The sequence below is a fragment of the Mytilus edulis genome, chromosome 14 (assembly GCF_963676685.1).
Source record: "Mytilus edulis chromosome 14, xbMytEdul2.2, whole genome shotgun sequence".
Taxonomy (NCBI): Eukaryota; Metazoa; Mollusca; class Bivalvia; order Mytilida; family Mytilidae; genus Mytilus; species Mytilus edulis.
In genome coordinates, this window is record NC_092357.1 from 33,240,738 (window position 1) to 33,267,324 (window position 26,587).

At 32.6% G+C, this 26,587-nt stretch overlaps 1 protein-coding gene across 2 annotated transcripts; it reads left to right on the forward strand.

The window, feature by feature from the left end:
- Positions 1-1,947: 1,947 nt before the first annotated feature.
- On the forward strand, positions 1,948-26,383 carry LOC139502548 (uncharacterized). 2 transcript variants are annotated; one of them, XM_071292042.1, is made up of 8 exons: positions 1,948-2,033; positions 12,065-12,161; positions 13,650-13,970; positions 14,930-15,045; positions 15,791-15,965; positions 20,970-21,071; positions 23,000-23,121; positions 26,147-26,383. In XM_071292042.1, the coding sequence occupies exons 2-7, from the start codon at positions 12,083-12,085 to the stop codon at positions 23,080-23,082; spliced, it is 876 nt and encodes a 291-aa protein (XP_071148143.1). In that variant the 5' UTR covers positions 1,948-2,033; positions 12,065-12,082; the 3' UTR covers positions 23,083-23,121; positions 26,147-26,383. The 2 variants fall into 2 exon arrangements, with proteins under 2 accessions (XP_071148143.1, XP_071148142.1); XM_071292041.1 differs by having other exon boundaries at positions 2,016-2,033; positions 23,000-23,074.
- The last annotated feature ends 204 nt before the right edge of the window (positions 26,384-26,587 follow it).

Genomic DNA, 26,587 nt, shown 5'->3' on the forward strand with positions numbered 1-26,587 from the left:
TCCCTTCCTAAAAATATATACAGTTGTATACATGTACATATAAATCGTCTAAAAATCAGCCCGACAATGTTAATTTTAGGTCTGTAAATTTGCGATCGCAACATTTTTCTTCTTCCCTCGCCGGAACTAATGTATATATATGTATACCTTTTGTACTCCTATATTACTCCTATATTTAAGTTATATAACAATCGGAACATTTAAATTTAACTTAAAATGCCATTAATTTCGACCATTTCAGTTTTGAACTATTTGTTTTTAAGCAATTGCATTGTAGAAACTAACAAGCAAAGCTCGATCATTACAAAAACAAAATACAAAAACAAAATACAATATTTAATTAAGTGATTTCCGGTTAAATCTAAAAATAAGTGAGACACATTTGTAATCTATTTTTAGTGCTTTTAAGTATGTCAAATGTAAAATAGGAGCAATTACTTAACTGCGTTAACACAGTAAATATTGTGTAGATGATAAAAAAAGGAAAGGAATATTAAGACAAATGGATATTTTTCGGCTTTTACACCCCTATAAAGTTACAAAAAAAAAGCATTCAATACTTATAATTACATTTTTACCTATAGGATCTTGAAAACACGCCTTTTATCAAGTTTTTATTTTATTTTCCTGTGCACTTTATTGTGGGACCTCGTGTCATCATGAATGAGAAGTTTTATTGAGTGAAACAACTGCTTAAGGAATAACACATGATGTGCAGTTAGCCAATCAGAATAACGTATTGTAATGAAACATACATCTAATGTAATTATTGTGATTTAAGTAGGATATATATAAGTGTACTTTGCATGGTTGACTACTGATATGACTGTGAACGCACGTGTGTGAACGATGGAATATGGACTAATAGATTGTGTGCACTTAGTGTTATACTATACGTGTCCCCACTTAAACCATATAATTCAGGTGCCTGGTTTTTGAAAGTGACCTAAGATATGTTATAGGATTTCTTCAAGGAGACATTTTATGATCATCTGAGTATCATATTATGATACGTCATCTATAGAATGAGAGTTAACAGTCAACACCTTCTATAATAATGATACATTGTACATGTGTACCTTTCATGTGATGTACTTATGACTTTCATTAAAATGAACAAATTTTCTTTTATTTTTAATTATGAGTTAAAAAATGATTAAAATGACTATAAAAATTGTAAGTATGAAAATAAAAGTCAATGAAAGTTATTACAATGAAAACTAACTTATATATATGAAAAGAAATTAAAACTTGAGTTAATGATTTGTTTATTTTTAAGAATAAATAATTTTAAAACTTTGTGTTCGTATTTAATAATACACGAAGTGTTATTTTATAATATATACTTTTAAAAATTGAAATGAATACGTACTTACTTCATCATTTGTTCATGCAATTTGTGAAGTTCATAATAATTTAGAGGGTGGATAAATCTAGTCTCCGACAGATAAGATAAGGAACGTGAGCAATATATACTACTGGTATATATATAACCGGGAGTATAAAAATATATCAACATTTTTAAATCGCAGGAAAGACAAATTTTAATTGAGCATTAAACCTTTAAAAGTAACATAATTTAAAAAAAAAACAAATAGCGAAACAAGAGCGCGGGAAGCTCTATGAGTAAATATATGGTTAAGACACTCATCAATGAAAGTGATGTCGTAATTTATCATGTTCTAAATTATGATACAATCACAAGACATTCGCATGGTGTCGGACGTGGCATTTCATAACTTTTTTCGAAAACGTATCAATCGTATCAATCGTACGACTATATGGCATGCCATTGGATATTTTTTTCAAATATAAGTCATACGTACATTGTACATTGTATAATATGTATATATATATTAATCTATTTTTACCAGATAATAGCTATATTTAAATGGTAATGATTTTTCTTATATATATATATATAACGTCGTATTTAAAAATCATATTGAAAGAATGGTGCTTGACAAGCAAACTTACTTAAATTATGTACAACGTACTATAATCTGATATAGTAGTCTCACAAAAATTGAAAGGTAAGATAATTGTTACGCGTCTTATCATGCTTATTATATTCGAGCCAAAACATGGACATTCGTTTTTGAATCGGCCAAGGAACTGCTGTGTTTAATTCACAAGTATGTCTTATTGTAATCAATAGAAAAATATATGGTTAAAAATACACTAATACTATTGATTTTTTGGAATCTGTTAATGTCGATTTGAGGGTGGTTCTCAGATATTTTTGTCTGCCATAAATAGAGAATATCAAAAATAAATTCTGTTGACTTGATCACATAATTGAACACAAAATATCTACATTTATCTGGTTAGTTGTAATTAGCATAATTTGGTTACAGGATTTTAACTTAATAAATAAATGTATATATATAAGGCAATTCATGTACTGTTAATTTGTCGATTTTTAGGATTAAATGAAAAGATACAGGTACATTTTGTACCTAGAAGTGAAATATATATTTTTGATATTATTTTTACTACCGTTACCAACCAATTATACAATGCAATGGTTACGAAACCAATTTTTAGTTTTTATATAATTTGATGTCAATAACTACAGTTTTTGTCAAGCCTACGACTATGTCGCAGAAGGCTCGACAAAGAGATAATGATCCATCTTCGGCGGCGGTGGCGTTAGTTAACTCACTAAAAGCTTTATAATTTAGAAGGTGGCAGAACTGGATGCTTCATACTTTGTATATATATGCATCATGCCAGGAATTGTTCGTCTGTCACGTGTCCATTGTTCTTGACCTCATATTCATGGTTCAGTTCAGCTTTTGCAATGCTAATTTCTCTCTTATCATGAGTAATAGGATAACTTTATTTGGTACTTGCGTACCTGACAAGGTCCTCATGTCCGTCAGACAGTTTTCACTGGACCTCGAACTCATTTCATGGATCAGTGAAGAAGGTTAAGTTTTGATGGTCAAGTCGTATCCCTGATACAATAGGCAATACATCTAGTATATTCGGTGTATGGAAGGACTGTACAAATTTACACGTCCAACTGACAAGTGTCATCTGAGCTTGACCTTGACAACATTTTCATGGTTCAGTGGTTAAAGTTAAGTTTTTGTCGAGCCTGCGACTTTCGTCGCAGACAGCTTGACATAAGGATAGTGATCCGGCGACGGCGGCGGCGTTAGCTAACTTTTTATTTAAGCTTTATATATTAGAAGGCGGAAGACCTGGATACTTCATACTTTGTATATATATGCCTTGTGTAACGAAGTTTCCGTCTGTCACATGACCATTGTCCTTGACCTCATTTTCATGGTTCAGTGACTACTTGAAAAAAGGTTAACATTTTTTGTAATGTTAATTTCTCTTATTATGAGTAGTAGGATAACTATATATGGTATGTGCGTACCTTGCAAGGTCCTCATGCCCGTCAGACAGTTTTCACTTGACCTCGACATCATTTCATGGATCAGTGAACAAGGTTAAGTTTTGGTGGTCAAGTTCATATCCAAGATACTATAAGCAATAGGTCTAGTATATATATTTGGTTTATTGAAGGATTGTATGGTGTACATGTCAAACTGACAGATGTCATCTGACCTTGACCTCACTTTCACGGTTCAGTGGTTTTAGTTAACTTTTTGTATTTTGGTCTGATTTTCATATACTGTATGCAGTAGGTCTACTATATTTCGTGTATGAAATGATGGTAAGGTGTACATATCCAACTGGCAGGTGGCATATGACCTTGACCTCATTTTCATGGTTCAGTGGTCAATGCTTAGTTTATGAGTTTTGGTCTTTTTATTTTTATGATGTACATCATGTACATGTCAGTCTCGCATTTTTTTTTCACCTTGACCTCATTTTCACTGTTCATTGCTCAGTGTGAACTTTTATGTTTGATCTGTTTTTCTTCAACTATAAACAATAGGTCAGTTATATTTGTTGCATGGAATAATTTTAAGCTGTACATGTCTGCCTAGTATGGTCCATCTGGCCTTGACCTCATTTTCATGTTTCATTGGTCAATGTTTTGTTTTCTTGGTTAATAAAATTGAGAATGGAAATGGGGAATGTCTCAAAGAGACAACAACCCGACCGTAGAAAAAAACAACAGCAGAAGGTCACCAACAGGTCTTCAATGTAGCGAGAAATTCCCGCACCCGGAAGCGTCCTTCAGCTGGCCCCTAAACAAATATATACTAGTTCAGTGATAATGAACGCCATACTAATTTCCAAATTTTACACAAGAAACTAAAATTAAAATAATACAAGACTAACAAAGGCCAGAGGCTCCTGACTTGGGACAGGCGCAAAAATGCGGCGGGGTTAAACATGTTTGTGAGATCTCAACCCTCCCCCTATACCTCTAGCCAATGTAGAAAAGTAAACGCATAACAATACGCACATTAAAATTCAGCTCAAGAGAAGTCCGAGTCTGATGTCAGAAGATGTAACCAAAGAAAATAAACAAAATGAGAGGGCGTGGAGATAGAACAGAATAATTCTGATATAAACACATATACCATGTATATTATAGAAATATCGTAAACTATTGAAGATATATAGGGAGATAGACCATAGCACCTGGATAGCAAATACATAACTATCTTCATTTGTATAATAGGTGGACATGTGACACTATACGACTAACTCGACGATGTGTCTTAAATGCTTATTTAAGAATTTGTGAAGGGCAAGGTTTTTTTATCAAATAGAAAATAAGGTTATTTCATTGTAATGATTATTGCATTTAATTATAATATTTAAATGTACAAATTGATAAAAGAATGAATATAACTAAAAAAACCAACATATTATAATGTTATAGTGAATTGGAAAAATCTTATTATAAAGCAATGGTGAGCACAATATTTCAAACGGGTTAAAGGAATGTGAAAATAATGCTCACGGTCAATTGCATGATACTGATTGGAAGATATGTTTGTTTTTACTCTAAGTTTCAAAGTTTCTAATAGGTGATAAAGACACCATTAACAAACAACTGGAAAATGAGAATTATAATTAAAACAAATGGAGCTGCATTGCATACCTTAGTGTTATAGTCTTCAAGGACTTTCCATTTTAAAGATTTTACCATATTTGTTACACAGGTAGCTAGGTGTGCAGTCTGTATAGTTGTTGTTTACAAATTATTTGTTATTTCTGTTCGATTGCCTTTATTTTTATGTTGGATCTTATACAATGCATGTATATACAACTGAAGGTCTTACTATTGATGACTATGCTGCTGCTCCATCCGGTTTAGTGCAATATTTTTATGTTTCGTCTCATTAAGTTGTTGCCTATACCCACTATATTGTCAATATGTCTACCCCAGCTTAGATATAAACTCATCATAGATACCAGGATGATAATTTTATATTTTCGCCAGACGCGCGTTTCGTCTACAAAAGACTCATCAACTGATTAATAAAATGTAAAAAAGGCCAAATCAAATACGAAGTTGAAGAGCATTGAAGACAAAAAATTCCTAATAGTTTTGCCAAGCACAGCTATTAAGGTAATAAAATTGAGAATGGAAATGGGAAATGTGTCAAAGAGACAACAACCCGACCATAGAACAGACAACAGTATATATTTTTGTGGTATAACCTTACTTTTTCATACATTCAAAGTTTGTTTTGTCAACAGTTTATTTATGATTATGACCATATCAATGATAATTCATGTCAACACAGAAGTGCTGACTTCTAGGCTGTTGATACCCTCGACAAAAAACACACACCAGCAGTGGTAACGACCCAGTTGTTGTAAATATACTCATCATAGATACCAAGACAATAATTTTAATTTTGCACCAGACGAGCCTTTCGTCTACAAAAGACTCGTCAGTGACACTGGATTAGAAAAATATATGAAAAGGCCAAATAAATTACGAAGTTGAAATCACTTAAGACAAAAAAATCCAAAAAATTTCTCAAAAACAGCTAAGTTAATCTTTTCCTTAGGAAATGTTATGTAGAAAGGCCTAACTATTTCAAAAATTCAATGCTGTGTAGACAGATGATTTATGATTATGACCATATAGATAATTCATCTCAATACATAAGTGCTGACTACTTGGCTGGTGATACCCTCAGAGAATAAAAACTCCAACAGCAGGTTCTTAGGTTATCGCTGAACATTACTTCTAGATGTTTGCTAGCTTCAATGGTGTCTAGTGTGTTTCCATGTAGTTTGAAGTTAGTTAGTAATTACATGACGGTTCTAAGATCGGATTATTATTATTTTTTTCGCATTTGAGCTCATTTGTCGTACTTCCTCCAGTCCTCTAATGGTGTTGGGTCTTTTTGCAATAAATCACTCTCTCCTTAGTTGCTTATGCTTCTATAGTGGAGGCCAGCTGTCGTCTGCAAATAATTAGGTCTCTGTTTATGTTGATGTTTCTTAGATGTCATTTATGTGAGCCAGGAACAGTAGAGGTCCAATAACTGTGCATTTGGGTACACCAGATAGTACTGGTTCCTATTCAGAGACGGCTCACTCTAGCGTTTTGCATTCTGTTTTAAAGGAAAGATCTGGTACACTTTTTTTTTTAGAATTCACTCCGTAGTATTCAAGTTAAGGTGGTAGGCGATAGTGTGTCACTTTATCAAACGCTTTTTCAAAATCTAGTAGGATGATATCTACTAGGCAGTTACTTTTTAATTTCGATGCAATGTCATGCACAATATGGATGATTAGTTGGGAATTGACAGATCGTCGTTTGTGGAATCCATGTTAATTGTACATTTGTTAGCATTTGTTGTAAGGTTGTATTTGTAAAAGTTTCCCATTACACTGATGTGTACAATGTGTTCCACTACTTTGCATGTTATGGAGGTACACATGTAAGTGATACAGGTTTGTAGTTTGGGAACACAATTGCATCAGTCACATGTCTAATGTCCTTGACCTCATTTGCATGGTTCAGTGACTACTTGAAAAGGTTTAATTTTTTTTTGTAATGTTCAATTCTCTCTTATGATAAGTACAAGGATAAGTATGTTTCATATGTGCGTTCCTTGCAAGGTCCTCATGCCCGTCAGATAGTTTTCATTTGCTTCGACCTCATTTCATGAATCAGTGAACAAGGTTAAGTTTTGGTGGTCAAGTCCATATTTCAGATACTATAAGCAGTAAAAAAAATACTACCTGTTTTCCCGTATGTCACTTATAAATAGGCTTAAGTTTGTTTTCAAGTTAACCCTGCATTTTAAGTTTGTAAACATTAACAAGATTCATAAATAATCCTTAATTTAAAAGAAAACTTAGAAAGTAGCTTGTTACGACCAAAAGATAATATCTAGAGGAATTTTTTAGATATTATTTTTCCATTTTTTGTTGAGCCTGTTACTAACAACAAAAGTAGGCGAGATACTGTGTTTCTGCTGTACTATCACGATTTTTGTCGATACTCTCTTCTCTATGATGATTTGAAAAACATGGATTCAATAGTTCTATCGGTGGTGTTTTACAAACAGGTCTTAAAGGGTTCGGTTTTAAAGGTTTACATGCTTTATCCAGTAGAACAATGTCGTTTTACACATTACATCCTATGTTTTTTTTATTTTCCGTGTTGCGAATATAAAAAAAGAAGATGTTATATGAATGCCAATGAGACAACTGTCCAAAAGATACCAAAATGACACAGACATTAACAAATATAGGTCACCGTACGGCCTTCAACAATGAGCAAAGCCCATACCTCTTAGTCAGCTATAAAACGCCCCGATAAGACAATGTTATACAATTTAAACGAGAAAACTAACGGCCTTATTTATAAAAAAGAAATGAACGAATAACAAATATGTAACACATAAACAAACGACAACCACTGATTCCACCCCCTAACATGGGACAGTGGTATAACAGTACAACATAAGAACGGACTATAAAAAGCAGTTGAAAAAGGCATAACTCATCAGATGGACAAACATACAAGTGGACGTGGCCGGGTACTTATAGATCCCGACACAAAAAGACACCATGAACAGAGTGAACAATTTGTTGTTATCCATAATCAACTACGACGTTTAAAAAAGCTTTACTGGTTCTTGTGGAATACTGTCTATATGTGATGGTCTGTTCTTGATCATTAATATTTTGTAGATTGATTTGTTTTTACCATTACATGCACATACGTTTGATAAATAGAACATTATTATTTGAACCGTAGTTTGATTGCGTATGCCAAAATAAAGCATAACATGATACAGTATAGAGCATGCCTTCATATTTTCCCAGATACTCAGGTTTTGGAAAACATATTTCATTTAAAAAAGAAATGGTTTTAACTCATCAAAATATTCAGAAATGTACTGCTTTTTAAGTATTCTGTTCCCATACTCTTATTCACGGAATGTTTTTCATATGTAGTGACCTTAAAACAAACTTGGAAGTTAGATTCTGAAACAAATATTTTGATGCAACAAATCATTTAGCAACTGTTTTGATTAAATTTTAATTAAAAAGTAGAAATGAATGAAAAATTTGAAAAAAATAACGCTCTTTTGAACGTCTATCATTTCACTGATTTCAAACGTGATCCGTGTTGATTGTTTATTGAGGTCATGTAAGGTAAAAAATAAACCGGCAATACAACAGGAAATTTAATTAGCAGGCAAAGTTTTCACGAAATGAATGGTTGTTATCGATCATATGTTATGGACCTGTCATAAATGTAAAAAAAAGAGGACATAGTTTGGTTTATATACACGTTTGGTTCAAAATATTTCTTTGTGTTTGAAAAAAATAATTGGTTATATATACCTTTAAAATATTAAAAATACTCCTTTACATAATAAGCGCTTACATGTATTATAATCATATACTAATGGTAATTGCTTTACTTAAATGTTTATATTGATCAATAATGCCATTTTCAATAGCTAACTAAAGTCGTATGATATATGTATACATATGGTCGATCGTTATAATCATAACGAGAAATAAAAAAAAAACACAAAAATTAAAAACTTAAGGTAAAATGACATTTTGTTTAGTTTGACCAAAAAACTGCCTTTGGTTTTTAAATTGTATCTAAATTTTAACCGAGAGTAGATATGGCAACATATCAATATCATCGATGTTGTGTATATATGTACAAGTCTTTCTGGAATAGTCAATGTATGAATATAAATTTTGTCAGACAAGGCGGTTGTTTTAAATGCCCCAAAATGGAGAGTAGATAGTTCATAATCTGTTGAATCACATATACATGTATATACAAAATAAAGTCTATACTTGTATTAGTCGTACTGTATGTACTAAGCATATTAACCCTCTTACTGGACAAACGTAAGGCTAACATTCTCTATTACAAAAAAAAAAATATTATTGTTTTTCGATTAATGTTGTATTATATTTGTAACATAGGGCTATTAAAAATGAAATTATTAATTCGTATATTTTAACTAATTTGATTCGTTCAGGAAAAGTCACATGTTAAATTATATAGAACACGGTGGATATACACACAAACAACAATTTGTTATTTAATAACAACTAAATTAAATGTGTTTTTTTTCTTCTCTCAAATGTCAAAGCGACAAATATGATATCTATAAAACTCCCAACAAAATTAAAAGATTGAAAAACGAGAAAATAATGCACTACGGATTTTGATGATCGGAAATTAATTATATAACAATTATATCGCGAGTCCGAAACACTTCTAAAAAACGCACACACGAAACCATTTCAAACCCGAACTGTAAACCACGCAGGCTTTCAAGAGTTGAATGACCAAAAACGAAAATTAAGATCAAAATGGTTTAAGATCATTTATTGGGATTTATATATTGTTTTTTTGATTAGATATGGTAACTTGGACTTGAGAGACAGTGTTTGGCACATAGGTTTGACATAGTTATCAAAGGTACCAGGATTATAATTTAGTACGCCAGACGCGCGTGTCGTCTACAAAAGACTCATCAGTGACGCTCATATCAAAATATTTATAAAGCCAAACAAGTACAAAGTTGAAGAGCATTGTGGATCCAAAATTCCAAAAAGTTTTGCCAAATACGGCTAAGGTAATCTATGCTTGGAAAAAGAAAATCCTTAGTTTTTCGAAAATTTCAAAGTTTGGTAAACAGGAAATTTATAAAAAATGACCACGATATTAAAATCATGTCAACACCGAAGTGTTGACTACTGTTGACATGTCTGACCATTTTGAATCATAAATCATTTTCTGAAAAAAATTCTTTTCGATTTTTTGTGTAGACTTGGAAACCCTTGATTGTGTTAATAGAGGTTGTTTGCGTACTTTTGCTATATATTTACCAAACCTTACCATCGGCATCTTTCGATTAAATAAGATTTTTAGTAAGGTTGCCTTAATTTATTTTTTAGTAGAAATACAACAATGCAAATATTGCATGTTATCGCGGAATGACAAATCAAAATAGACTGCCCCATTTTTCGTCAGCATTTGTTATCACGATTTTAACTGATGAAGCTGCTCCGATTAGATTCACAGTTTCTGTAGATTAGGAAACATGGTTTCTGGTCACAATAAAATTGACACTTTTTTTAGACGCACTTTCATGTTGTTCAGATGCCGAGTGTGGTGTTGCTACGCTTAATTAGAATGTCTCAATGGTTTTTAAAAGTATGCTAGGTTTCGGAAGGTATACAGTCATATTTGATTATTCCAAATAATGTATTGTTTATCTTACTTATCCGGTTTGGTCATTGTTCATAGTATTAAAATTATCTGTATATATGAGAATGAGATTAAGGCTAAGATAAGAAATGCACTAGTAACATTAAATGAACTATGAACTTGTCAAAATCAGCTTGAAATCAGCATGTTAAAAAAAGATGAAGTCCATAAACTTTTTGAGGTCAGTTTTTTTCTTTTCCAAAGAATTACCTTCATAAACTTGATTGACTGTAGTACTTAAAAGTACACATCGAAGAGTACTCGCAATAAGTGACAGCTAAATCAAAGTCACTACAAACTTTTATCTGAATAATCATTTAAGAAGATACACTACAGTCTGTAGTTTCAATTTAATATTTTAAAGATAACTTGACTTTTGTCTTTTGCCTATATAGTTAACATACGCTTTTCGAACTCATTAAATTAGTCTCCGTCGAAACAAAGTTTTTTTCCAGAATCCTTTGACAAATATTACTATAAAGGAATAACAGTCTTAACATCATATGAGAAGACTGTAAAAAAACCAAACCTGTCCTGTTATAAGTCTTCTAGTGAAAGTTACAGTACCAACTGCTGTTGAATAGGTACTTTTAAAACTACTAGCTTGGTACTGTTCGATAGCGTATGACGCTGAAATGTACAGAAAATAACGTCAACTGAACAGTCTGAACATATATCAAACATATATTAATTAAGTACGACAATTGTCTGAACAGTTCTAAATTAACTGCAGTGGATAATACTGAAAATCAAATGAAAGACGTACAATGATGTAACAATATACTGAAAAGATCAGAAAAACCGTATCAGATCAAATTGGTTTGCAAGTGAATTTATTTTGTTTACTTTAAAACCAGTTGATTTCCTTATTATTAGTAGTATTGTATGTGTTTCAATACATGCACATGTATCATTTGTTTGTCTACTGATCAAGATTTGTTGAAGAAAAGGTTGAACATATCAGCATTATTTTATAAATATTAAGGCTATCATCACCAAATACAGAAAATGTACATATGCTTTAGGAATCTTTTTCACAGGAAGATTGTTTTTTTCAAACTATGCAATATTTCTGTAGTATAAATGTGCATATTTTATAAAAAGAATTGAGACGAATTGATTTTCTGGTAACTTTCTTGCCTGAAAATAATTTGCTTAATTCTTACTACACCCGTGATGTGATATTTTAAACAATTAACCAACCATTAATTTTTACGAAAACAATGTTTGTGTACGGTATATTGAGTTTGTTTGATTCTTTTACAATATAGATTTGATTAAAAGATTTCACTGAAAGTGGTGTTTTCTCTTATATTTTAAACTGTGCAACTGTCATCGTTTTTGGATTTATCTGTTTTAGGCTGCCCTCTGATGCAATTATCACTATATATTCTTTACTTTCAGTAATAGTATGGTTGTTATATGGCAAAAGGTGACAACTATCAGTTTAGAACAATAGTATTTACGCTTCTGACTATGTACTGTACTGTTGTATCGGAAGGTAAGTGCGTTAATTTAAAAAAAAAAAATTTTACTATAGATTAGCAATAAATGAAGAATGGCATGATATGCATTGAAATTTTCGATTATTGACTATTATTTTTATTCTTTAATTAGAACAGATTTCATGTTGAATTAACATTGAAAATATTGGACATAGACTGAAAAAAACAAATGTAAATGAAAATGTTTCCAGCATAATCATCAGATCCGTTACATTTCGAAGGCATTTATTTTGCCCCCGGTTGACCATTTTAGTAAATACTGTATTATTCCAAGAGATACACAAATAAACAAAATAAACATGCAATATGCACATCAATAAAGTAACTTTGAAGGGATGCCATGTGTAGGATCTGCCAGAGGGAAAGTACTGTTACACCACTGTTCCATGTTAGGGGAGGGTTGGGACCCCATTAACATGTTTAACTCCGCGACATTCTTTATTTATGTGCTTGTCTCAAGTCAAGAGCCTTTAACTTAGTGATGGTAGTTTGTTGATGTGTTACATTTTTGTTTTTCGTTCATTTTGTACATAAATTAGGTCATAAGTTGTCTCGTTGTGCTCGGTACTTAAACATCCCGTCAATGTGTTTGAATTGTCTTTCATGTTTGCTTGTGTGCGTTGTATGTGCGACGTTTTGTGTTTCCTTGGTTCTTATAACGTGACTATAAAAGATCCCGCCATTATGTTATTGTTCTATTATATGTCATTATGTTTTTGTTCTATTATAAATTTGAAAATACTTTGAACGAAAAACGACAAATTTATTATATTCGCGTAATGGAACTTCTGGGCAATTTTAAATCGCGGTCTAATTCTGTAATTGATATTAACAGAACTTTTGATTTTTTAACCCTGTATACCACCATTCCCAATGTATTTTTTTTTAATAAACATTGAACGGCACATTTTCTTTCTGTGTGTGTTTACATTTGCTGACGTTAGAAACGCAAAGCAACTAATTTTTTTTTTAATTTGATAGATTCTTTTGTGCGATTTTGTAAAGGATTGTCTGTTTTGAGATTTTTACACAATGATGACTGCTGTACCCATATTTTGACTTTTATTTAGTATGTCTGTTTTGTTCACGCATCGTTGTAAATACAGTTGTCGTCCATTTGTTTGATGTGTTTTGTCATTTGATTCTGCAATCTGAGTAGGGACTAAAGGATTAAATTTTCCTCGGAGCTAAATATTTTTGTTATCTTTTTTTTTTATTGTTTTATCCATTTGTCATTTTCGGGCCTATTATAGCTGACTATGCGGTAATGGCTTTGCTCATTGTTGAAAGTTGTACTGTGGCCTATACTTGTTAATTTCTGTGTCATGTGGTCTCTAGTGCAGAGTTTTCTCATTGGTGTTCATACCACATCTGATTTTTTATAGCAATATACAAGTATTTCATCGGATAGTATCTCCTTGTACTGAATCAATTGATACAACTGCTGACATAATATTTTCTCAGCCTTGTAATTTTATTTCCAGGTTGTGTATCATGGAAACTATCATCTAAACCAGTTGTGTTTGGGACAAATGTAAAATTATATTGCAAATTCTGTAACAATGTTCCGTGTTGTAATGCATTTACAAGAAAATGGACGAAGGGAACACATTATGACCTGATAGTTATGAACAGTGTCTCATTAAACAGTGCAAAATATGAAGAATATTTAAATGTTTCAACACAAACTTCAATTCTGACTATTAAAAACTTTACAGAAGAAGACGTTAACATACCATACGAGTGTACATACGGCTTTGATACAGATAGCAAGGTTCTGACTCTGAATTCGACAGATTTTGAATGTACGTAGCGTGTTTCTTGATAGTCAAGCTAGTGTTGAAGGTTCTTACAGCAAAACAAAGCACAAATTAGGAACTATATGTTTGCACAATTTTCACTTATCGGACGGAATTATGACGTAAAATGTAGGAATTGTTGAAATTGTTTTGAACTTGATCAACAATTTATTCAAAATTTTAATTTAGCGTTTGTAGTTATTCCATGTGATTCATATAAAACAAAACAGTGAAAATACTGTGCATAAACATCTGGTCATTAATGTTTCTCTCAAGATACCAACAAGGTTAAAGCATAACGCAGCTCCTAGGTTTTTACTATTTTAGATAATAAAAGAAAATGGAATGATCTACGTATGATTTTTTTTATACCAAACTGTAATGTTTGTATTGTTTTTTGTTTACTATTGTTTTTCTGTTGTTCTCTTTCGTTTTTTGGCTGTAGCCTTGGTATTTTTTCGACTTATAAGTTTGATGGTTCCTCTGGTATCATTTGTCTCTCTTTTAAGATCAGAAATTGATTGAAAGTAAGAATATTGCTTCTTAAGTTTATAATAAAACAGTTACCTGCTTTTTTATGTTAATTTTTTAACTACCGACAATGAGGCTTATCCCTTTCTTGTTTGCTCCCCAGTTATCTGCATGTCGTACTGAGACCAGATAATGTTTATGTTTTATGAAACGTTTTAAACGCATGAAGAATCAATTTATTTTATGTTGAAATAACGTCTGGTTCTTCAAGAATTAAGAATTTTATATTATGATGCTTTATGCTTGATTAATAGATATGCTTGTAACGTTATAATGTTGCTGTATTTGATAACAATAAGCTTTCTTTGATATGTTGATGTTGCATTGAAGAAACGAAATAACGTGTAATAGGAAAGAGTTGCTAAAACTATTTTTCTGTTTATTAAATCATTTGAGATTTTTTTGTTATGTAATGACTTTTTTTTTTCTTTTAGATCATCCCACAGAAGACATCCCAGTTAAATTACATATTGACAGAAATCAAAAGGCGACGGCCAATATAATCTTTAATAAGGTTTATCCTATTCCAATATGCTTTGCTACAGATGATGTAAGTGTCTAAATATAGCTTTTGTAATTTAAACCAAATGTTCAACTAAATGTATTGGAAAACTTTTGTTGCTGGTGAATTTTCTAGTCGTTCTAATAATTATGCTTATGACAAAAATAATTTTTTTTTTATTTTTGTTCTTATTCGTTTTCGTTATTTAGCAACTTGGGAAAGGGTTTCTATTATTTTTTGTTAAACAATGTTTAGTAATGTGTGACCCCTGTATATTTGCGTTCGTTCGGTATCTAGGAACAGAAATTAAGACCATGTTAGAAGTTGTCCATAACATTACATTGTAGGTATTTGTAAAATTCTTTATCTACAATATATAAAAAGTTACAAGTTTAATGTCATGCTAATGTAACCAGATATTGCATCCTGATGTCAAAGCTTGAAACTATTTCGTTTTGTGGGGAAATTCACGATCACAATACATGTATCTATGATAAATGCTTTAATTGTCTTCAAATCTTCTCATTTTTTAATTATACCACAACATACCTGTTAGTACTTTCAATTTCTTTTTTATCAAATGATAAACACAACCTTTTTTATTCTTTTTTATATTATTTCCTTCATATTTGTAACCGAATTGTTTATATTTTAAAATGAGTACTACAATCGTTTACATGCATATTCAGTGCGAATACCAATATATTGACTATCGTCATATTTATCTTCTCTTAAAAAGGTTTTTTGAATCATGAATATTTCGCATAGAAATCCAACATTTACTATTTTGCAGGGTTCTGACATATCGTACAGCCTATCAGTCGCAACTGAAAGAATTGGAATATTTTACAAATCAAATCTGCAGTTTCAGTACCAGATTAAAGATAACTGTTATCAAAACATTTCAATCCATTGCACAGTTGGCACAACAAATTTTACTGTGGTTAACAGCACTCTACCTTGTCAAAGTAAATATGAAATACATATATTAAGAAGATAACTGTATTGCATTTGAAGCACCGACGGCATTCATTAGTAATTTGATACATGTAGTAGCATATTGAGTTTACTGGCAACTCGTCAGTAAAGAGGTAGTTGAGACCATTAAATCACCGAAGAATGCCGTTGGAGCTTAAAGTACAATATTTTTATCTCCATTCTAATAAGACTAACGGAACACAAAGCTATGTCATACATTTAAAGTTGCCATACGTCGTCTACGCTTGCGTGTCAAATTTCAATTGTGAGTTGATGCCATGAGAATTTGTAACGTTACCCAATCAAAATGAACACCACAAACGATGTTGCATTATAATAGTCTTTAGACTTTTTTTAAATTGTTACAGATGTAAGTTAAAGTGTACACATTGACTGATGTCATTTCATAAAATATATTTCTTTTCCTTTGAAACATTTCAGTATGTGCATGTCGGTCTGCATTAAAAGAAGTCATACAGTTATGTATGACTTCTTTTAATGCAGACCGACATGCACATACTGAAATGTTTCAAAGGAAAAGAAATATATTTTATGAAATGACATCAGTCAATGTGTACACTTTAACTTACATCTGTAACAATTTAAAAAAAGTCTAAAGACTATTATAATGCAACATGTATGACAATGAGGGTCGGTTGAAGACAAAACTTTACGACAAAAGAGATGATTTCAGCTTTCCAATTGTGAACTTTCCATTTCTAAGTAGCAACATTCCAGCAGCACCTGCATACGGGGTATATATCTCTCAAATGATACGATATTCCCGTGCTTGCATTTCCTATCATGATTTTCTTGATAGAGGGTTACTGCTCACAAGGAAGCTATTAAATCAAGAGTTCCAAATGGTGAAGTTGAAATCATCCCTTCGTAAATTTTACGGACGCCATCACGAGTTGGTTGACCGTTATGGAATAACCATTTCACAAATGATATCGGATATGTTCCTCACGTCGTAACTACAATCCCCTTCCCTTTCACGAATTTGACCTACCGAATTAGACTATTTACCGGATTTGTAATCACATAAGCAACACGACGGGTGCCGCATGTGGAGCAGGATCTGCTTACCCTTCCGGAGCACCTGAGATCACCCCTAGTTTTTGGTGGGGTTCGTGTTGTTTATTCTTTAGTTTTCTATGTTGTGTTATGTGTACTATTGTTTTTCTGTTTGTCTTTTTCATTTTTAGCCATGGCGTTGTCAGTTTGTTTTAGATTTATGAGTTTGACTGTCCCTTTGGTATCTTTCGTCCCTCTTTTATTACCACTGGGTCGATGTCTCTGCTGGTGGACATTTTGTCCCCGAGGACATCATCCGCCCAGTAGCAAAACTACAATTGCATGAACTTACGAAGAACTAACAGGAAACTGGCTCGGACGTCGCCCAGTATAAAAAGGTCCGAAACAGACGTCACCATGGACACGGTGTCGTCTGATACGGCAGGTGTCCCCTCATCACCAGACATGACAAATATCCCAAACACGACTCATTCAGATCATCGTCCTAGTGACAGCAGCAACATTACACATATACAGCCATGTTCAGTTCTCCTTAAAGACATTTTGGTTTTTGATGACACAGTACAACACTGTCGCATTTCAAAATGTGAGACCAAAGGCTGCAAAACTTGTGCTATTTTAATTACAGATGCTGAATTCACTAGCAATTTGACCAAAAAGTCATATTTTACCAGAAGTTACGATGATCTGAATTGTAAATCGATAAATGTCGTTTACGGATTAGAGTGCAACCTTTGCGGATTGGTATACGTCGGTGAAACGAAAGGAAGGCTAAACAAACGGATGTGCGGTCATAGATCAGACATTAACCTCAATGCTAACGACATTCTATACCAGCATTTCAATCAGCCCGATCATTCCATCGTTTCTATGACAGTTCGCATTATCGAAAAGATATACCATAGCTCTAACAATCCTAATCTTTCAACGACTCTCCGTAGACAAAAAGAAGACTACTGGATTAGACAATTGGGAACTGCAACACCGTATGGCTGCAATGACAAAATTGATGGTATAGGTATTCTATCTAGTCCTTCGTGTAACTCGGTGAATGTGATGAATATTTTCAACTCGACTCCTCGACGTAGACGCAGTCATGGTCATCGTCATTATACATCACCCTCTCTGCATGATGTCTCTATTAATGACTTGCTGCCATTCATACAAAAACCGTTAGGTATTCATCACATTCGCACGAAACTTTATTCATTACCCCTTTCAAAACTTCATTCTCTGTTCAATTTATGTTTGGAATCCACTGTTACAAACCCTCATTCAAACCAATACAAACTTCAAGCTATAATTTCGGATATTGCAAGTCACAGACTTTTCAAGCCAGTTCGCATTGGAAAAGATGAAAAAGAGAAAAGATATTTTCTAAATCTTTCCTTTGCCAACAAAGGTCTCGATGGCGTCAACCTTGGCAATATCCTTCATCATAAATTAGTTCAATCGAAAATACCTCCTTATTTTAAAGACCAGTCTGTACCAATAATTTCTTATACCTATACCAAACCTATTGCAACTAAAATTTTCAATTACAAACGCGTTTTGCAGGATCTCGATATTGACGACTTCAAGTCTAAACCTCCTGATTGCACTTGTGCTAGTTCCCAATTCACATATAATCCCGCTGGCCACGTTATTACCGGTGACCTTAACATTGTTAATAACACTTCTCTACGAAACGTGTTATCGAAAGGTCCGAAATATCGTGAGCCTAAATCCATCAATTGGAAATACAACTTTAAAATTTTGATGGATTCAGTCGAGGATTATGCCAGGCAATGGGCTAAGCGCGAGAAGGAAGACGTAGACACTCTATCCGAATGGATAAAGGCAGTGAGGTCCTTAATACAAATCAGAATTAAGAAACTGAATGGGTCCATCAATGCCCATGCTACGTCAATTTTTAAAGACCCAAATGTTGCTAAACACCTATCCGACCTCCATGATAAATATGTTGTTGTCCCCGCAGACAAAGCCCCAAATAACATCGTTTTTGTCTGTAAAAGTCATTACATTAATTGCTTGATAAACGAATTAGGTATAGACAATTCACTTGGAAACTCAACATATACCCTCACGACACTTACCAAAGAGGAAATCCTGGATAATCATAGGTCTGTTCTTTGTTCCTTTGGTATTTCAACCAAAGATGAAGAACTGGATCTTCCATCACTGTATTGGATACCTAAACTACATAAGTGTCCTTACAAACAGCGGTATATTGCTGGGTCTTCCAAGTGCTCCACAAAACCTCTTTCTAAATTATTAACATCCATTTTATCAGCAATCAAAGACGGGCTTCAAAGTTATTGTGAAACTGCCTATTCTAGAGGTGGCGTGAATCAGATGTGGATACTTAAAAATTCCAAAGATCTTTTAGAGTACATACAATCTAACTCTCTTTCATCTTGTAACAGTATTAAAACATTTGACTTCTCTACTCTTTACACAAGTATTCCACATTCCAAACTTAAAGACAAATTAAAAGAGCTGGTATTACTTTGCTTCATAAAAAAGAATGGCCAACGTAGATACAAGTATCTTGTCTTAGGGAGGGATAAATCCTACTTTGTAAAGAATCACTCTGATTCAAACAAAAAATTCTCTGAAACCGATATTATCAAGATGCTTGATTTCTTGATTGACAACATATTTGTTACGTTCGGAGGACGTGTTTTTCAACAGACTGTCGGCATACCAATGGGAACAAACTGTGCCCCTCTACTTGCTGACTTGTTTCTTTATTATTATGAGGCTGACTTCATGCAGGAACTTCTTAGGAAGAAAGATAAGAAGTTAGCAATATCCTTTAACTCTACTTTCCGCTATATAGATGACGTTCTTTCACTAAACAATTCAAAATTTGGTGACTATGTGGAACGCATCTATCCCATCGAATTGGAGATAAAGGATACTACAGATACAGTTAAGTCAGCTTCATATCTTGACTTACATCTAGAAATTGACAATGAGGGTCGGTTGAAGACAAAACTTTACGACAAAAGAGATGATTTCAGCTTTCCAATTGTGAACTTTCCATTTCTAAGTAGCAACATTCCAGCAGCACCTGCATACGGGGTATATATCTCTCAAATGATACGATATTCCCGTGCTTGCATTTCCTATCATGATTTTCTTGATAGAGGGTTACTGCTCACAAGGAAGCTATTAAATCAAGAGTTCCAAATGGTGAAGTTGAAATCATCCCTTCGTAAATTTTACGGACGCCATCACGAGTTGGTTGACCGTTATGGAATAACCATTTCACAAATGATATCGGATATGTTCCTCACGTCGTAACTACAATCCCCTTCCCTTTCACGAATTTGACCTACCGAATTAGACTATTTACCGGATTTGTAATCACATAAGCAACACGACGGGTGCCGCATGTGGAGCAGGATCTGCTTACCCTTCCGGAGCACCTGAGATCACCCCTAGTTTTTGGTGGGGTTCGTGTTGTTTATTCTTTAGTTTTCTATGTTGTGTTATGTGCACTATTGTTTTTCTGTTTGTCTTTTTCATTTTTAGCCATGGCGTTGTCAGTTTGTTTTAGATTTATGAGTTTGACTGTCCCTTTGGTATCTTTCGTCCCTCTTTTACATGTGTTTGTCTGTACTGTGCTCAATATCAGTTCACAACCACATACGTTGTGTTTATATATACACATAATCGAATGTGTTTCATTCCAATAGAATACTGTTTGCTAGTATGAGCTATTTACCAACAAAGAATTTTGATATTCTTTACAAACAACTTGATTTTTTTCTATATTGAAATTGTATTTTACGGAAAACAACAGATTCACAAATAAAAAGCTACGAAAAGAATTCATTTAGGAACATATTTCGCTCTTTTACCTTCATACGAGTATCAATTGATATACAGTATTATTTAACTATACCTACATGTATGCACACAATATCAGTAAAATACTTATCTTCCAGAATCAAGTCAACAGACGAATATATTGATTGCTGCCATTATTCCAACTAGCCTGATGATCATCACTGTATTGTTGATTATTTGTTATTGTCATCGACGAAAATGTAAGTAAATATGAAGAAACAGTTTTCGTTTTATTGTTTATTCAAAAGTATTTAGCAACTTTTCAATTTTAAGAACCTTCTTCAATTGTTCTGAAGTAAACAAATAATGCAAACTATAACTATTTATTATCAACAACCTTGATATGACAATATTAAACAGAACTTTTAATACTTTTAAATAATCAAACAGTTCCAAAGTCGTAAATCCACTGCTACAAGTACTAACCATGTATTGAATTAAGCCCCGCCTCCCTACTAACCTAATATTGAATATACACGGTCTTCACGAGGACGCTTTTAACCAATCATATTCCTAGAAATGTATAGGAGGTAAGATAAATAGAAATACACTTCACGTGTGTATAATTGTTGTATTGTAGAGTTAATCTATGTTTGCGAAATAAAACAAAATTGATACAACCAGAAAAAAACCTCTTTGAAGTGGAAGCCATGAAAAGAGATAGATGATCTATGTTTAAAAGATTAGAAATTAGCACATGCCTAAATTGCGTTAAACTGAGTCACTAATGTTATAGTTAGAGAACTTGTATCTAATGTTTATAAACCGTGTCAAGAGTAGCTAAAGTTAAATGTGCTTGGCAAAAAATTGGGAATTGTTTTAATTTTTTTTCGATATATAAAAGTTAAAAAGTGACGGACAATTTTGTAAGCGCACTAGTTGAATTAAATAATGTCGTTAAATATTAGCAAACAGTTGTGACTAGGAATTATTCTAAATTTGAGAAAAGTAATATCAAATTAATGAAAATATATTAATACAAGTTTGCGTCTCAAATGTATCTTCCAAATTGACATGCATTTGAAAATATCAAATATTCTGGAATATTTGGCAAACACAGTAAATTGATCGAACATAGTTTAAATGTTTAGGGAATATTTTGTAAACACAAGGGCATTTTCTTACAATCTTTTTCTTTTGTGCGTTTTGGTGCCACTTTAAAAAAAAAGATTTCATATGCTTATAAAGATATGTATATATAAAGATGAGTTTTAATTAGATTACAGTAAATCAATCGAGCATCAAGTGGCTTCCACCAAATTACGCGAAACATAATCAGTTATGCAAAAACATTGACAGTCATATAAAATATGATAAGGCTACAACTGGTTTTTGTCAATGCTAGTCTATCTTTCACAGTTATTGCATACAATTTGGAATAATGATACTTCTGTCCATCCTGGTTTGACAATTGTTTATTTTACCTCATATTTCCCAGATAGAGATCTATAAAAAAGAAGATGTGGTATGATTGCCAATGAGACAACTATCGACAAAAGACCAAAATGACACAAACATTAACAATTATAGGTCACCGTACGGCCTTCAACAATTAGCAACGCCCATACCGCATATAGTCAGCTATAAAAGGCCCCGATAAGACAATGTAAAACAATTGAAACGAGAAAACTAACGGCCTCATTTATGTAAAAAAAAAACCTAACCTGGGACAGTGGTATAACAGTACAACATAAGAACGAACTATAAAAATCAGATGAAAAAGGCTTCACTCATCTATGTCGGCAAACCATTAAAAATCTAAAAATAGTCCGGCCAGACAATTATGAAATAAGAATAAGTATAACAGCCATGAAAAATGTTGTGACTCTATGACAATTTTATTTTACAAAAATACAGAACTCCGAGGAAACGGAAAGTATCTAAACAAAGGGGAAAAAGCTCAAACACATTAAACGAATGGATAACAACTCTTCGTACAGGCATTTTCTTGAAACACGTGTGCACGTAACACGCACCATATACACATATACATATACCTTATATTTTTTTTTACCTAAAAGTGTTACAATATTGTTTTTAAATCAAGAATATTTGATTGTTCAATAAACAAACATAACAATTTAAAAGTCAGATTATAATAAAAAGACTACTATCGATTCAATTTTAGACATGTGGTGTAACTGCAAATCTTCAGACCCAAATGACAACATTGAAGGTGATCAAATGTTCTTGGCGTATTTGTGTAAGTAATCAAATTATGGGGATGATCTGACCACTGACAACTGTTACGTATGTATAGTTCAGATCCTTGTCTATAAAATACTCGTAATTAATCAACCAATCTTATTCATGTTATATTTATATGTATAAAGAACAAGAGTTTTGGTAACAGGATACCTTACACAGTTGTTGAAATACAAATAAGCCCGTAATGAAGAGGTATTAGGACAAAGTATGTACATAATGTTACAATACTATCAACGAACCAATACATACTACTTTACGATTGATAAAATCAAAACATACTTGATGAAAGCATGTTTCAGAGTATATTAATCACTAGTTCAATGTCAGTTACTGCTTCAGTATGTTTTGATTATTTATTGTTAAAACACTTTATATGATTATTGAAACGGTACAAAAATATAGTTTGCTAGCAAACAAACGTAACACCGTTCCACACTGTGCAGTTTGAGAAGTTTTCTTATTATGTTACTTTAATTTAGAATGTGAATAACCTGTTTACTATTTGCCCTTTGAAGAACCTCTGCTAAATTTCATTTGTGGAACTCAATGCATTGTTCAAATGATTATTTTTCGGTTTGGTTTTCGTCTATACATGTATTCGTAATTTCTGTAAGACATTTTCATTTCTTATTATACATGTACCCCACGCAACGGAAAATTCGCAGTGTATTTTATGTTTGACCCGTCCGTCCGTCCGTCAGTCCTTTTTCTTGTTATCGCATCTACTCTGAAACCACACAACATCATTTCATGAAACCTTTTTAGATAATAAGGACATACTATGCAGATGTGCATATCGACAGGAAATAGTATTATTTTTTTTTCTAGCAGTTTCACTCCTTTGAACTTATTTGCTTCAATAAACGACTGCAACAGTTTGTCATTGAAACTCCTATGAAACATCACAACAGAATGTCATGATACCTTTTTAGATATTAAGGATACACTATGTTAATGTGCATATTGACTGGAAATAACGATTCAATTTTATCTAGGAGTTACACTAGTTCGAATTTATTTGCTTCAATATACTTTTGCAACAGTTTGTCATCGCAACTCGTCTGAAACCACACAACAAAATTTCTTGAAACCTTATTAGATAATAAGGACATACTATGTAGATTTGCATATCTACAGGAAATTACGATTCATTTTTTTTAGTTACGCCCCTTTGAACTCATTTGCCTCAGTATACTACTGCAGTAGTTTGTCATCAGAATTCCTCTGAAACCACAAAACAGAATTTCATGAAACCTTTTTAGATAATAAGGTCATACAAATGTACTATACAGATGTTCATATCGACAGGAAATAACGATTCAATTTTTCTAGGAGTTACGCCCTTTTGGACTTATTTGCTTCAATAGACTACTGCAACAGTTTGTCATCGCAACTTCTATGTAACCACACAACATAATTTCATGAAACCTTTCTAGACATAATATGAAGATGTGCAAATCGACAGGAAATAACGATGCAATTATGTCTAGGAGTTACGCTCCTTTGAACGTAGTTGCGTCAATATACTACTTCAACAGTTTGTCATCGCAACTCCTCTGAAACCACACAACAGAATTTCACAAAACTTTACAGATAATAAGGTCATACTATATGTACTACATATATGTGCATTTCGTTAGGAAATTATGATTCAATTATTTTTCTAGGAGTTACGCCCCTTTGAAATTAGTTGCTTCAATATACCGCTGCAACAGTTTGTCATCGCATTTCCGGATCCTATGTTACCACACAACAGAATTTCATGAAACCTTTTTAGACATACTATGAAGATATGCAAATCGACAGGAAATAACGATGCAATTATGTCTAGGAGTTACGCTCTTTTGAACGTAGTTACGTCAATAGACTACTTCAACAGTTTGTCATCGCAACTTCTATGTAACCACACAACAGAATTTCATGAAACCTTTCTAGACATAATATGAAGATGTGCAAATCGACAGGAAATAACGATGCAATTATGTCTAGGAGTTACGCTCTTTTGAACGTAGTTACGTCAATAGACTACTTCAACAGTTTGTCATCGCAACTTCTATGTAACCACACAACATAATTTCATGAAACCTTTTTAGACATACTTCGAAGATATGCAAATCGACAGGAAATAACGATACAATTATGTCTAGGAGTTACGCTCTTTTGAACGTAGTTACGTCAATAGACTACTTCAACAGTTTGTCATCGCAACTTCTATGTAACCACACAACATAATTTCATGAAACCTTTTTAGACATACTTCGAAGATATGCAAATCGACAGGAAATAACGATACAATTATGTCTAGGAGTTTCGCTTATTTGAACGTAGTTACGTCAATAGACTACTTCAACAGTTTGTCATCGCAATTCCTCTGAAACCACACAACAAAATTGCACGATCATGAAAAAACCGTATTATTTTGTTTCTAACATTTATATAGAGTTTTCTACATCAAGATTTTTTAAAGTAATTATTGTATTTTGAACAGACACTTTTTATGTTAACAACAGAGTATCATTGAAGACTTTTGGGACTCCCCTGCCCTTTGTTTTTGTATGTATTGAGTGATAAATGAGTTTTGTTTTCTTATTCTGCCAATTACATTGACATCTGTCATGTCTGTATTTATGTAAGTAAGTTTGTTTTGTTGACAGTAAAAACTGAACAGAAGTTGTTATGGTATAAATGCAATACATGTATCTACAATCTATTAAATTTGAATTGTCCAATTTATTACTGAAAATGATATTCGGACTTTTTTGTAGGTATCGTCACGTTTTAACAGTCACAGAATCAATGACAGAGGAAACCTACTATTCCTTTGAATGCATCGAACATAAAAAATATCAATGCTTCTTTCAGAATCTTATTGAAATCAGTATCACACAGAAGTTAAACCTTATGGTAGAATGTCTATATCACAACATCTTATATGTCGACAAACCGTCTTTGTTAATTAAATATTTCTTTTATATTTTTCGTGAATTGATAAACCATTTTGATATACTTTAAAATTGAGAATGAAAATGTGTCTTTATTGATGAAATAGCAAAATTTTACTTTTCAGACGGAAAAATACAATTTGAATCACCAACTGGCGAGTTAACATTGAAGAGGAAAGAAGACAATCTACTCTAGGAAAATCCTGACTTTTACCTACTTTGTATATGGTTAAGTGTCTCTGCTCTTAGCCGAGATTTAAAATGGAAGATATGAATATTGTGATATTGTTTTCAAATTGATGGTATTTTTTCTCAATTTTTCCTAGATAAGGAAATCTTAATAAACGACTTTATATTTTATAGAATTACGGTTGAGAGAAAATGACTGAAAGTTGTGATTAATTTTGGCAGATATGTTTGTTTTTAGTTGGACGAGACTCTTATAGTTATTGTGATTTTTGTATATTATTTCATTTTTGGAACGGAAGTGAAGACGAAACAATTGCAATTGTTACTAATTAAATCATATTCGTTAGCTAGTTCTTTTAAACTGCAAATTTTAAATT